Source organism: Pipra filicauda, unplaced genomic scaffold (genome assembly GCF_003945595.2).
Source record: "Pipra filicauda isolate LSUMZ 115617 unplaced genomic scaffold, ASM394559v2 scaffold2_size9829703_pilon, whole genome shotgun sequence".
Lineage (NCBI taxonomy): Eukaryota > Metazoa > Chordata > Aves > Passeriformes > Pipridae > Pipra > Pipra filicauda.
The window spans coordinates 2,535,149-2,547,156 of NW_024104421.1; the positions used below are offsets into that span (position 1 = coordinate 2,535,149).

Below are 12,008 nucleotides of genomic sequence, written 5' to 3' on the forward strand. Positions count from 1 at the left end.
AGGGAGCGAGATATTCTTTCTGGCAGCCAAGATGCTTCTGGCAGCCGGCAGCCCCCAAGAGCAAACCTTTGGGTTTCACAGCCCCCTCAGCAGCGCATGTGCCCTCCTTCCCACCAGGCTGAACATGCCAGATTGACCACACCGATGTAAAAAGTCAACAAAGACAACCCCCTCCGCTGCTGAATCAAGGTATATTAATATAGGGAGGAGCTGAACCAGTGTAAGTGCATCTAGGGTGAAGAGCTTGCAGTGTTTAAATCAGACCAGTCCCAAAACTGGTGGCCTGGCCCGGGGCAGGGGTCCCTGAGGACCATTATGCCCCTCACGTTTCAAATAATTTGGTATAAACTTTACATATTGCCTTCTCCAGCCAGCCCTCAGCAGTCCTACCCTGGATAAGACCAGCAGCTTTACTTTTTTAGTGGAAAGCTCGTGTTTTAGCTAAGCATTTAGAGGATATAAAGAGTTGGTCAGGAAGTTGAGCCAGCTCTGAAAGGAGTTGCTACATTGGGCTGCAAGACCACCTCTGAGCAAAGACCTTGACTGCCATCAGCACATAGTGTCGAGTTATTCCCCCACCTCTTGTAAAGGCAGTCTATAAAGCCCCCCCAAAAAGCAGAAAAATGAGTGTTCTGGCAGTAAGCGAACTGCACTAGCACCACTTTTCCCCATCAGCTGTTTTCTGTTCCTCACACAAAAGGCTGCAAACCCCTCCTAATTGCAGGAGCCTTCCACCTAACAGACCCTGCTCTCGAGGCCCTCCTCCCCAGGAACTGGGGGAGAACTGGGGCACAATAGGAAGGAGACCGGCTAAAGGGAATAGATCTGTTAAATTAACGCATTTTCTGTCAACCAAATCAGCTGCCCCTAGTGCTATTGTTGGTGAAACAATGGAGACCCCAGGAATGGGCACCCATTAAAAGGAACAAGCCTGCTGAAAGGATACACTCTGAGGCACAGCCTTGTGTGTTTAACAGGATTCTCTACTGTAAGGAAGGAGGAATCACTAGGCTGCATTGTTCCCACCACCACAGCAGATGCTGTTGCTTCTGGTAACGAGGAGGGGGGAAAACATTAAAAAAAAAAAAATCATACCTACCTACGATAAGGTTTACATGATAAACTTTTAATCCGGGAATTTTAACTCTTTGGCTGTTGTCATTTCTACCTATAGCCCTTTTCTTGAGGAGATTTTTGCCTGAAAGAAGTCTATGAAAGCATCGATTGCCATTACAAAAGTTAATTCTTCACCCTTCATGCAGGCACTTAACAGATGCCAGGGGCAGAATGGCACAGCTCTGCCGGCATTATGCGCGGGAGAGAAAGACCGCAGTTAAGCAGGTCTACACATAAAGCTGCAACACTTTAAAAGGTGTTACTTCTAGCTAGTTCGGTTACAGCAAATTCCTAGAGTAACAAACTTCTGAGTCCTAATTAAGATGCGCTATGCAGAAGTTTAAATCGTCTGATTGAATTGGCACAGGTTTGTGGTCTCGGGTCTTCTTAAACAAAGCAAACTGAGAAGTCATATTTAAGCTCCTACACAAAACATTATTTTTTCCTAGTGGGGAAAGAATTGCACATGATTATCTTAAATCGGTTTCTAAATACATTCAGATTAAACGGTTAAACTTGCGGGTGCACAAACATTTCAGTTAACACCAGGCATGAATTTCAGTGTCAGCTGTGCTAGCAGAACTGCTCATACTAACATCACAAAATCTGTAACATCAACCCCCATGTGCTCCATCCAAATCCCTGAAATTCTTATCGTATTCCTCTTTCTCTTCTGCCTTCAACTGCTACAGTCTTACCCCAACTCCCCTGTCACCTAACTCAGATCCATTCAAAATGTTGCTGTCAAAATAACCTTCCTTATCCATTGTTCAGACACCCCTCGGCTTCGTGCAGTCACTTCTTGTTTCTTTTCACAGGCTTAAGATAACGTTTTAACTCGTATATCAGCCTCCTGAACTACCTATTCCTTTTTTTTTCCCCCCTTTTGCATCCAATTACACTAGAGTATCATTATGTAAAATGTAAACACTTGTTTAAAAGTTTAAGATCTACAGTTGGGAAAGATGTGACTTGCATTTGAAATGGAAACTGATACAATGCTTCCCAATTTGCAGACCACTTGAAACAACAGCTCTGAGAAGTATCTCTCTGCCTCACCCCTCCATTAATCTCAATGAACTCTGGAGCCCAACACTGACACGTAGAGTGTTAATGATTCTATTATGAACAGAATAACTAAGGCAGCAAAAGTGAAGACCAGGCGAGTAAGAACTGGTGCTGGAACAGACATGGAGAGCGGGATGGGGCACCAAAGCAACTAAAACAAACAGTGGATGGGACAGGTAGAAAGAACAATAAAAACAGTGTTAACTCCCCTGATTTCATTGTTTTTTAAGCTTGATTTTCAAACAACAAACACCCAGCTCACAGCCTCTACTCTGATGAAGCTGATGCTGCCCAGGGGAAGCAGAGTCATTACCGAGTGACTGTGGTATAAAAGCCAAATTCACACAGCGGTCCATAAACAGGTCTCTCCACAACACGGGACTAACACTTTTTTTTTCAGTATGTTTGAATTCCATTAATTTTTTCCAACCCTGTCTACTCTCTGTAAAGCACCTCTCCCTGCACTGCCAATTACTGTACCTTTCCTCAATTTGTTTTTCCTAAAGCAAGGTGCATCATGTGAGAGTGAAGTTTTAGCGAGCAGATCTATTGTTCACTGTTCTTTCAGACAGTCACTATCCACTCCCTTTCATTTTAATGTTGACTACCATCAACAGGAAAATGGCAAGAGGGCTGGACATCCCAATGCCTGAACTATTCTACTGAAAAAGCATTTAAACAACTCAGAATTACCCCACAGGAGCAGAGCCGACCTACATGAATTCACCAACATTTTCATCAGCTTGCACCACCTACTTGTCGCATTGATCTTAATTAGATTCTAAATTCCTCTGATCAGAAACTACCTGACCATCTCAACTATCACAGAACAGGATGAGGCACCAATAGACATTACACATGGGTACTGTACCACACTGTCTGTGCAATTAACCCCATACAAACCACTGACAGAACAGGAAGGTTGTGCCATTTTGGTGTCACGGATCACATGGGACACACCCAAAAGGCAGAGCAAGGGGATCCACTAAGAATTTTCGGCAGGACCTAACATGACAGGACAGTGGAGGCCAAAGTATATTTGGCCATCCTGTCCTCACTAGGAAACATTTTTTCAAAGTATTAAAATTCTAACACTCTGTTTAACACATCGATTTTTTTTTCTTTTAAAGCTGTATCTGGTTTGCACAGATAGAAGAAACCCTGTTCTTTGCTCTCTCTTTCTCCACCTCTCTCTCTCTCCGCACTCTTCCTCCTCCTGGGGGACCCGAGGGAGCAGTTTCTAACAGCCACATAATATTCCTGACAGAAAGAGCCTGTTCAAGAACCGACATGGCAGATATCGCACTACAGGAGGAAAAAGGTGGGCAAGAGCAGTAGTGCCCTGCCTGTGGGTGGGAGGAATGTACCTAAAGGCAGAGCCAGAGCCCGAAGTGCCAGGAAGGGGCAAGAGGCAAGGAAAAGCATCTTAAAGCCATAGTGAAGTTAACAGCAGAGGCAATTTGCCCAAAGGCGCTTTTAAAAACCACAGGAAAAGATTTATGTTTTCCCTGTGTAATGTGGCTTTTCCCCCTTTTCCAAATAAACTAAGTTAACAACAATGTTTTGACTATTTTCAAGCACGTTCTGGAAAGTCACCTCCCCTCGACCTACCCAGACAGAAGCTGCTAAATGTTTGAGTCCACAGTTCCTGAGAGCACATGCCAAAGAGCTGGGTGGCCACACCACACTGGCTCCTGTCCAGTGTTTTCAAGTTGTTTTGAAATACAGTTGAAAATGTTAAATATTCTCCTAATATTTTTGATACAAACAATCCCTACAGCTGTCGGGAGGATATTTCAGTTGCAGAGGGGAGGGCACGTGGCCAGGAGACACTTTGTCACGAGAGGTGTCCCATATTGGAGTCCGGTCTTGAAGAGGGAAACAAATCATTCCCTATCATCGCCTGCACTAACTTGACTGTGGAAAGCGTCCTTTCTGTCCATCAAGGCAATGACTACCGAAAAAAAATGACATAACCCACACAGCCTCACCTTCTCCCACTGGAGTGCTGTTAGAGCAGATAAGGACAAACGCATTTGATACAGAATTTTTTTGATGCAGGGAGGTTGGATCAGATGACCTGCTGTGGTCCCTTGCAACCTTACCCATTTTGTTATTATGTGATTTTACAAACCACCCAGAAATGCAGCGCAGCAACCAAGCCAACACAACTAAAACCCCACTTCTGAAGTGGCATGAAAGTTCTGTACAGCAGATGGCTGACAAGGCAGCCATTTAAAAGGGGAGGAGGGGAAAAAAAAAAAAATCTCACCCCAGAAGGCAGAAGTGCTCTCTGGCATCCTCACATCCATGTAAAAACACGGCATGAAGCCGAACACGTCCCGAAGCACCCGCTCCTGTCCCACTGAACTTTTGACCTGCTGGCGGTAGCTGAACCCCTCCTGAGCCCATCGCCGGGTGATGCTGCAGCAGAAATTTGAAAAGAGGAGCCCTGCGCCTCGTCAGGCCAGGCGCCTGCATCTGCCAGAGCCAGCATGAGGGCCAGCTGTGCCCACCCCCTCCCGAACAATGCCCAGCGTCCGGCCTGATGGATGCGCTGCTTTCTTTTTGGACACCTCTTCCCTGTAGTCTGTGGCTACGCACTGGTCCAGCAAAAAGAAAAAACAAAACATCTGCTTCCCAGGTTTCTGCCATCCAGCTGCGGACGGCAGCCCTGCATCTGGAAGCTTCACTTTCTTCTGCGCCAATAAGTAGAGGGTGAAGGGTTTGAATTTGGAAAGGGAGGGGGAAAAAAAGAAAAAGAGCTCCATGCTGCCTCCCTGTACTACCAAAGACCCCAAACTTCTCAAATACCATCAGCAAATCTGCTCAGCATGGGAGGGATGGGTCCAGATGGCCTATCATTACAGAGCCTTCCAGCTAGCTATGGACAGACCCACCAGAAGAAAAGAAAAAAAAAGAGGGGGGTGGGGAAAGGAGAAAAAAAATAGCTACACCTTTAAAAAACCAACCAAACAAACCCAAAACAACTGAACACCATATGAGAACAGAAACATATCGGAAGATCAGTTTCTTTCTGGTTTGGGGAGTGCAGAGACTGTAGCAGGGTAACCTTAACCTCACCTGCCTGCTGAAATCAGAGGGAGGGTGAGATCAGAGGATATTTGTTTTAATCAGAATTAAGGTTTGTTTAAAACTTTTGCTTTTTATAATGATGTTGTAAGAGTTTAGCACCAAACTCCCCACTGGAGATGCACTGGTATCAGAAAAATGGAAAAAAAAGCCACCAACCAGGATTTAAGTTCAGAGGAGCTCAGACCTCCTAGGAAGAAGAGAATATCCTCCAAGAAGAGCCAGCTGCATCCAGAGTGAGGCCATCCCTCAGAGATACTGGGCAGAGTTGGACAAACTTCAGCTGTGAAGCTTGAGGACTTTGAGCATAACCATCCTCCAGCTGAAACCCTCTGAGCCCAAGATCTCCATTTCTCCTTCCACGTACACAGATTCACTCAGAGCACCTGTTTTATTCTGCATCCCACTGGACTGAGGCAGTCACCCCTGGGTTACCCATGAGGGGCAGTAACTTCTGAGGGAAGAGGCACTCACTTACTCAAACTGCTGGTGTTCGGCCACAAGCACACCTCCCCACAATAACCAAAGCTACAGCAAAAAAATATCATTTGCAGATGAGCACAGTTTCAATTTCTGATGGCTGGCTAGTGTTTTATTTCCCCTGAATATGTGCCTCAAGTCTCCCCAAGCCCCTAGAAAAACAGCCACCTTCATTTTATTCAGACACCCCTGAAACTCAAAGCACACCTCAGATGGAGCAGCCAGAAGGGGCACTGGCATTGTTAAGTCCAAAACCGTGGGAGAAGCCTTCTTTATGCAGCCAAATAAAAAAAATATCAGAGTAGCACTCTTAGAAAAAAGTGTAAGTTCCATCGCTGGCCACTGGCTTCACACTGTGAACTGTCTGAGCAAGCTCTTTGTGCAAATCCATTCCCAGATAGCCCTGAAACCAGTGATGAGACTGGAACAACTACACCAGGCAAGACGTAACAAGATGGTGAGCTTCAAGGAACAGCAACTTTTGAAACTGCTTGTGCTGGCTGCTCACACTGTGCCGGGGAAGGAGATTTACTCCACGTGCCTGAAGATGCAGAGTTCTGACAGCCGCATCCGTCCTCTCGCAGCATCCCGATTTTAACCGCAATTTCCACCGTCCCTCGGACAAACGCCATTCTTTAAAACCCGTTTCTGCCAAGCGCTGCAGGCCATTCACGCGCAAGGAGTTTTTTGGCGACGTTTTCGGTGTGCTGCTTCTGCTCTGCAACACCCCCGGCACCAACCCGCTCGCACTCCTCCTCCTCCTCCTCCCGGGCATCCCCCCCCAAAAAAGCAAGTTAATTTGTTCCGAGTGATGATGTTAACTCCCCCAGCCTAAGCGTGCTCCGGGAACCAAAGGGGAGCCCACATTTACTTCATTTGTGAAGCAAGCCAGATGCTAATTGCCTCCAAAGGTGAAAGGCTAGTGCCTTGGCCCTTTTATCATTGTAAATTCAGGTTCCTTCAAGACTTTGCGCTGCTGGGCCCGGAGAGCCTCCCCCTTTAATGGTTTGGCATCAATAGGAGGGGGAGGGGAGTTCCCTTTCGCAAGAAGTTGCATCATTGAGAGACCTTATCCCCTTTCAAGATTTCGTACCGCATAAGGGATTCCCCCTCTTCAGAAATTCACATCCTGCTCGAGGAGTTTTGCTCTTTAGGGCTTCGCACATCCCATAGAACTTTTAAGCATCTTTGGAATTTGCATTCACGGGGCAATTACTGTCTTTAAAAAACACACGCCACCACGTTATTCACCCGGTTTATTGCCAACGCGCTGGCAAGAATAGCTTTTCACAGCAAGCACAAAAGATTTCCTACCAGGACACACTTTGCTTGTAACATTTGTGGCCAGCGCACAAAATATTTACGGGACGCTAACTGCGCGCATACGAAAATAAGAATCAAAATAAAATAAACAAATAGTAAAAAAAACCCCGACCCACACAGGAAAGTTACAGAGGAAAACGGGTGAGAAGGGTACGAAAGCCGAGCGCGTTCCCTCCGTGGGGGACAGGGGCGGTGGTGAAGGCACCGCCGCTTCCCCAGAGGCTCCGCGGAGCCGCACAATGAGCGGAGCCCCGCGGAGCCCTCCGGCCTCGCCGGGATGCGGGAGAAAGGCTCGGCGCGACCCTCCGCGCCCCCCACCCCGCGCCGGCACCGGCCAGGTGGGGACCGACACCCCCCCCTTCCCTCCAACAAAAGGGGCCGACTCGTGCACGGGCGGAGCGGCGCTGGGGAATCCCCCCAACAACAGCCGCCGGTACCCCCGGGAGAGGTGGGGGGTCACCGGGCCGGGCCCGCCCCTCGCCGCCACCATTTTGGGCACGGGGGACCCGTGGCCGGCTCCGTCCCCCCGCCACCTTTGTGTGCGGACACCGGCCCGGCCGAACAATGCGGCCCGGCCCCGCTCCGCCCGCGGCCGCCCCCGCCGTGCGCCCCGCAGCCCCCGGACCCGGAGGGCTCCTGCCCCGGGACGGCCGCGCCGAAAGTTTGCGGGCGCTCCCGGGAGCGACGGGGAAGTTGCCGGGTCCGCCGTGAGCGGAGCGGAGACCCCCGCGCTGCACCGCGCCGGGACCCAGCGGCTCGCCGGGGCCACGGGAGCGCCCCCAGCCCCACGGCCGGGACCGGGGAGCGGCGTGCGGGACCCGCCGGGCGGCGGGGGCGCGGACACGGCGGGACGGGGAGCGGCGCCCGCGGGGGGCTCTCACCTCGATCTCGAAGTCGGGCAGGCGGAAGGCGGTGCGGAAGAGCGAGCAAAAGTGCGCGATGGCCGGGACTTCCCACCAGGAGCGGAGCTCGTCCAGCGCCACCGCCGCCGCCTCGGGGCCGCCGGTGCCGGCTAAGCTGCCGCCGCCGCCGCCGCCGCCGCAGCCGCCGTCTTCCTCCGGGCACATCTCCCGCGGCCGCCGTCCAGCCCGCTCGGTCGCTGCCTCCCCTCACTCCGCGGGCGGCTGCGTGTGCTGGTGCCGCCGCTCGGCGCTGCGGCTCCGCCCGCCCCCCGGCGCCACACGCCGCTCAGCGGCCGCCCCCCGGCGGCCCCGCGCTGCCCCCTCGCTGCCGCCCGCGCACGGGGCGGCTCAGGGCCGGCGGGGGCGCTGCTGCTGCTGCTGCTGCTGCCGCCGCCGCCGCCGCCGCCGCTGCCCTCCCCTATCGCGGGCAGCCGCCACGGCCGCGCGGGCCCATCATCATCATCCCGCTGCTCCTCATGCTCCCCGCGCCCCGCGGAGGAGCCGCCGGGAACAGATGGGCGCGGGGGGGCCGGGGGGAGCGAGGGGAGGGGCGGGGTCCCGCGCGCGGGATGGGCGTGGCTGTGGGCGGAAGGGCCAATGGGGAGACGGGCTGGGCCGGTGGGCGGGGCGCGGCGGGCCCTGCGGGGCGGGGCGCGGGGAGGGGACAAAAGGCGCGAGGGCGGGGCGCGCGGGGCGGCGCGCGGCCCTGCACGAGGAGGGGGCGGGGCCCCGCGTTCACCACAACAACAGGCCCCCGGCTGCCGGCGACCACGCCCACTGGGGGCGGGGCCAGCGCGGGGTAGGCGGGGCTGCCGGCCGCTGTGGCCCCGCGCGCGGCGGCTCCTCGGTTTCTGGTCCCGATCCCGATCCCGATCCCGATCCCTTGGCCGGTCACCAGGAATGCCGCGGAGCTGCTGGGACTGGGTCCTGCTGCAGCAAAGCGGGGTTTCTGCTCTCACGTTGTTCTGCCGCCCAGGCGGCGCTTCTCGCGCTCCGCACGCGGCCGCCACGCGGGAGCCGGACACGCGCCTCCGCCCTGAGGCGCTTCGGTGCCTCAGCCCTGCGCCCAGGGCCGCCGCTTGTCCTGGCCCCGAACTGGAGGGAGCTGCGCTGCCCTGTTTTGAACTGTGTTATGGAAACGTATTCAGCAGCAGATACGTATTAATTACCTTCGTGTGGGATGTCCCTCACGGAGCTTCAGCGAACACACCGAGCCGCGCTGACTTCACAGCCTCTCTGTGTCACCTCACAGTCTGCTGCCACAGTCCAGTTCAAAACAGATACAAAGGATCATTGTACACAGCTGCCTCAGCTTAGAGTCCTACCTCTAGTGAAACCACTGTAAAACTGGTGTTTAAGCACAGTTTAGGACCGACCGACCTCCCTCCCTCATAATTTTTATACCATTCAGACTTTTTTTAGCACTTCCCTTTCATTCATTCAGTTAACATTCTCATTTTTAGCCTCTCCCCTTCACACCTTACACTTCCACGCCATTTCCAGTGCCATCTCCAGCCAGCCAAGGGCGCAGGGCTGCTGCTTGTGTGAATGTACAGCCGTCTTGTTGCGCTGTGCCATCGGCCACAGCCTAACAGCCCGACCAGGGAAAACTGGCTGAGGGCAGGAACAGCTAGTTTAGAGAAGAAACAAGTCAAGAGACAGCAGTGTGGCTCGGTAAGAATGAGCAAGCTCTAATTTCATTGCCGTTTTTAATTTTGCGGGATCAAGGGATACCCGGTGAAATTGGAAGGAAGCAAATTTAAAATGGTGCAAGGAAATGTCTGTACCGTGTGTAATTAACACATGGCATTTGTTACCATGAGGTTTCATTGAGGCCGGGAGATTAGCAGGATTCAGAAAAGGATTAGACATTTATATGGATACCAAGAACATTCGTGGTCACATTAGACAGGATATAAATAAATTTTAGAAGGGATATAAACTGTCAGGCTTCAAGGCACAACATAAACATGAACTGATGGTGGGGGATTAGGGAGAAACTTCCCTTGTGGGCAGGTTATTCTATAATTGTCCACTACAGGGTTTCTTGCACCTTTCTTTGAAGTACCAGAGAGTAGCAACTGTTGAAGTGAGAAGACTGGATTAGGAGGGCCAGTGGGCTGATCTGGTATGGCAACTGCGGTGCTCTACAGAGGGCTGTGAGGGTCGCCTGAGAAATGCAGTAGCAAAAAGGATAAGATATAAGAGGTAGCATCAGGCCCCCTATATCATTCTTCACACACAGACTTTGCTTTCCTTTGCTGTAGATTTCACACACACAGCACGGATTTCCTAGGCCTTCTCCACCAAGGTTTTTGCCAAAATGTTCGCTATTTTTCTAAGCATAGTCTTTGCTTCTGTTTTCCCCAAAACCTTTTGACTTAGTTAAATTATTGCTTGCAGAAGACCAATATGTTATACTGAAACCCTGTGTTTCAAGGCACAATGACTGCAAGACTTGATCTTGAGCAAGGCAGTATCTGATCTCTTGTGTATTGTGTCTTCTGGCACTGGATTGAACCAGCTCCAGCAGGGTGACTGCCGAGAGGAGAGGGCAAGCTAACTCACAGCACTTTGTCAACATACAGGATCACTATAAAACACCAACAGTTCTACCTGAGAAATCTCAGGGTGACAAGTCCTCAGACACAGCTTCTTTTGGGGCAGTTACAGAACTCTACAGTATTACCTAATGCCCAGTTTTTCCATGGAGCAAACTTTTTGTCCTCTGGCCATGTAAGGGGAGTTCATGTTGCATTTCTGTCTTGCTCTATGCTGACATTCCTCCCTGAATTCCTGTAATGTCCAGCTGTGGCTTATCTTACTGATGCATCTTTGCTTGTTCTTGACACCAGGTCAAATAGCTTTGTAGTATTCCCACTCTCTATCCCACTAAGTTTTTTGTGGACTTTAATGAAGACTCCTAATCTCTCTTTTTGTCAGAGGAGCTATGGTAGCAATTTTGCCTGACTTTTTTTTTAAATTAATTTGGCTCCCTCTATCGTCCCCATTATTTCTGTTGGAGTGTGTTTTATATTGTTCTTTTTATGCAAGGATGCTGAGGGCTGCCCACAATCGCTTAAGGTTGCTTCACTTTGCTCTAGATTCTTACACTGCTCTTAAATCACTTCTTTAGATTTATTACTCCAGCACAAAAATCTCTGCTCTCCTGCTGCTGTTCAACAGTAGGCAAAGATTTGGTGAATACAATGTGGCATTTCCTCTTCTTTGATCCATGTGCTTCTTTCCTTCCAAGTTACCTTTGGTTATGAGTTTCCTGTTCATAACTAACAAAACCAAAGCCTGCTCTGACCAGTGTCCTTTCCCAGTATACTATATTCTTCATCTTTTTTGGATGGATCATCTTTTTTTTTTCTAGGCTGTTGGTAATACTTCCCCTACCACTGATTTTTCAGTTCAGTTAACAAACCTGGCTGCTCACTGCCCTCCATACTTACACTCCTCCCTTACTTTCTGCGCTTTTTCTCTTCCTTTCTTCCCAAACTGGCTGAGGATTGAGTCCTTCTACCATGTAGAGTCACACTGAGAAAGAACTCTGATTGTCCTGATGGACCAAATCAAAGCCTCTTGGTTTTGTTGTTTTGGGTAATCTCTGGGTTTCTGAGCTTATTTTCTTGAGAAAAAAAAAAAAAAAAAGCCAAATGCAAGAAGCCAGATGCAAATAAAAAGGTTGTAGAGATGTAGGGACTGCATGTCTCCACTCCTGTATGACAAATCATTTCATCTAGGAACAGAAGGAAGGGAGGAATGCTTTCCACTTTCTCCAGAGAGACCTGCCACCTGTGCCTGATTTAAAGCTTAAATGTAATATTAGGTTAATGACAGGTAGATCTCTTGTAACCATGTCTGAAAGAGGATGGATTACTGACAGGTACAGGTCAGTTCCTCACCAGCTGAATTGATATTATCATTAATAAGGATCTTTAAAAATTTCTTAGCTTCCTCATGTTTCCACATCATGGCTTTAAGCTAAAGTCAGACTGACTAGGTTTCTGTAAACTGGGT

The 12,008-nt window shown here is 50.4% G+C and overlaps 2 protein-coding genes across 4 annotated transcripts in view; one reads left to right on the plus strand and one right to left on the minus strand.

Moving 5' to 3' along the window:
• The window catches only part of LOC113990847 (cat eye syndrome critical region protein 2), a 94,305-nt gene extending 86,085 nt beyond the window's left edge, over window positions 1–8,220 (minus strand). For all 3 annotated transcript variants that reach the window (XM_039383243.1, XM_027726660.2, XM_039383242.1), the window contains exon 1: window positions 7,962–8,220. In XM_039383243.1, coding sequence (XP_039239177.1) covers window positions 7,962–8,147 — 186 coding nt within the window. In that variant the 5' untranslated portion in view covers window positions 8,148–8,220. The remainder of the gene's footprint in view (window positions 1–7,961) is intronic.
• Window positions 8,221–8,802: 582 nt separating this feature from the next.
• Window positions 8,803–12,008, plus strand: part of ADA2 (adenosine deaminase 2) — a 51,600-nt gene continuing 48,394 nt past the window's right edge. The window contains exon 1 of the mRNA XM_027726718.2: window positions 8,803–9,656. The gene's annotated coding sequence lies outside the window, so the exon portion shown is untranslated. The remainder of the gene's footprint in view (window positions 9,657–12,008) is intronic.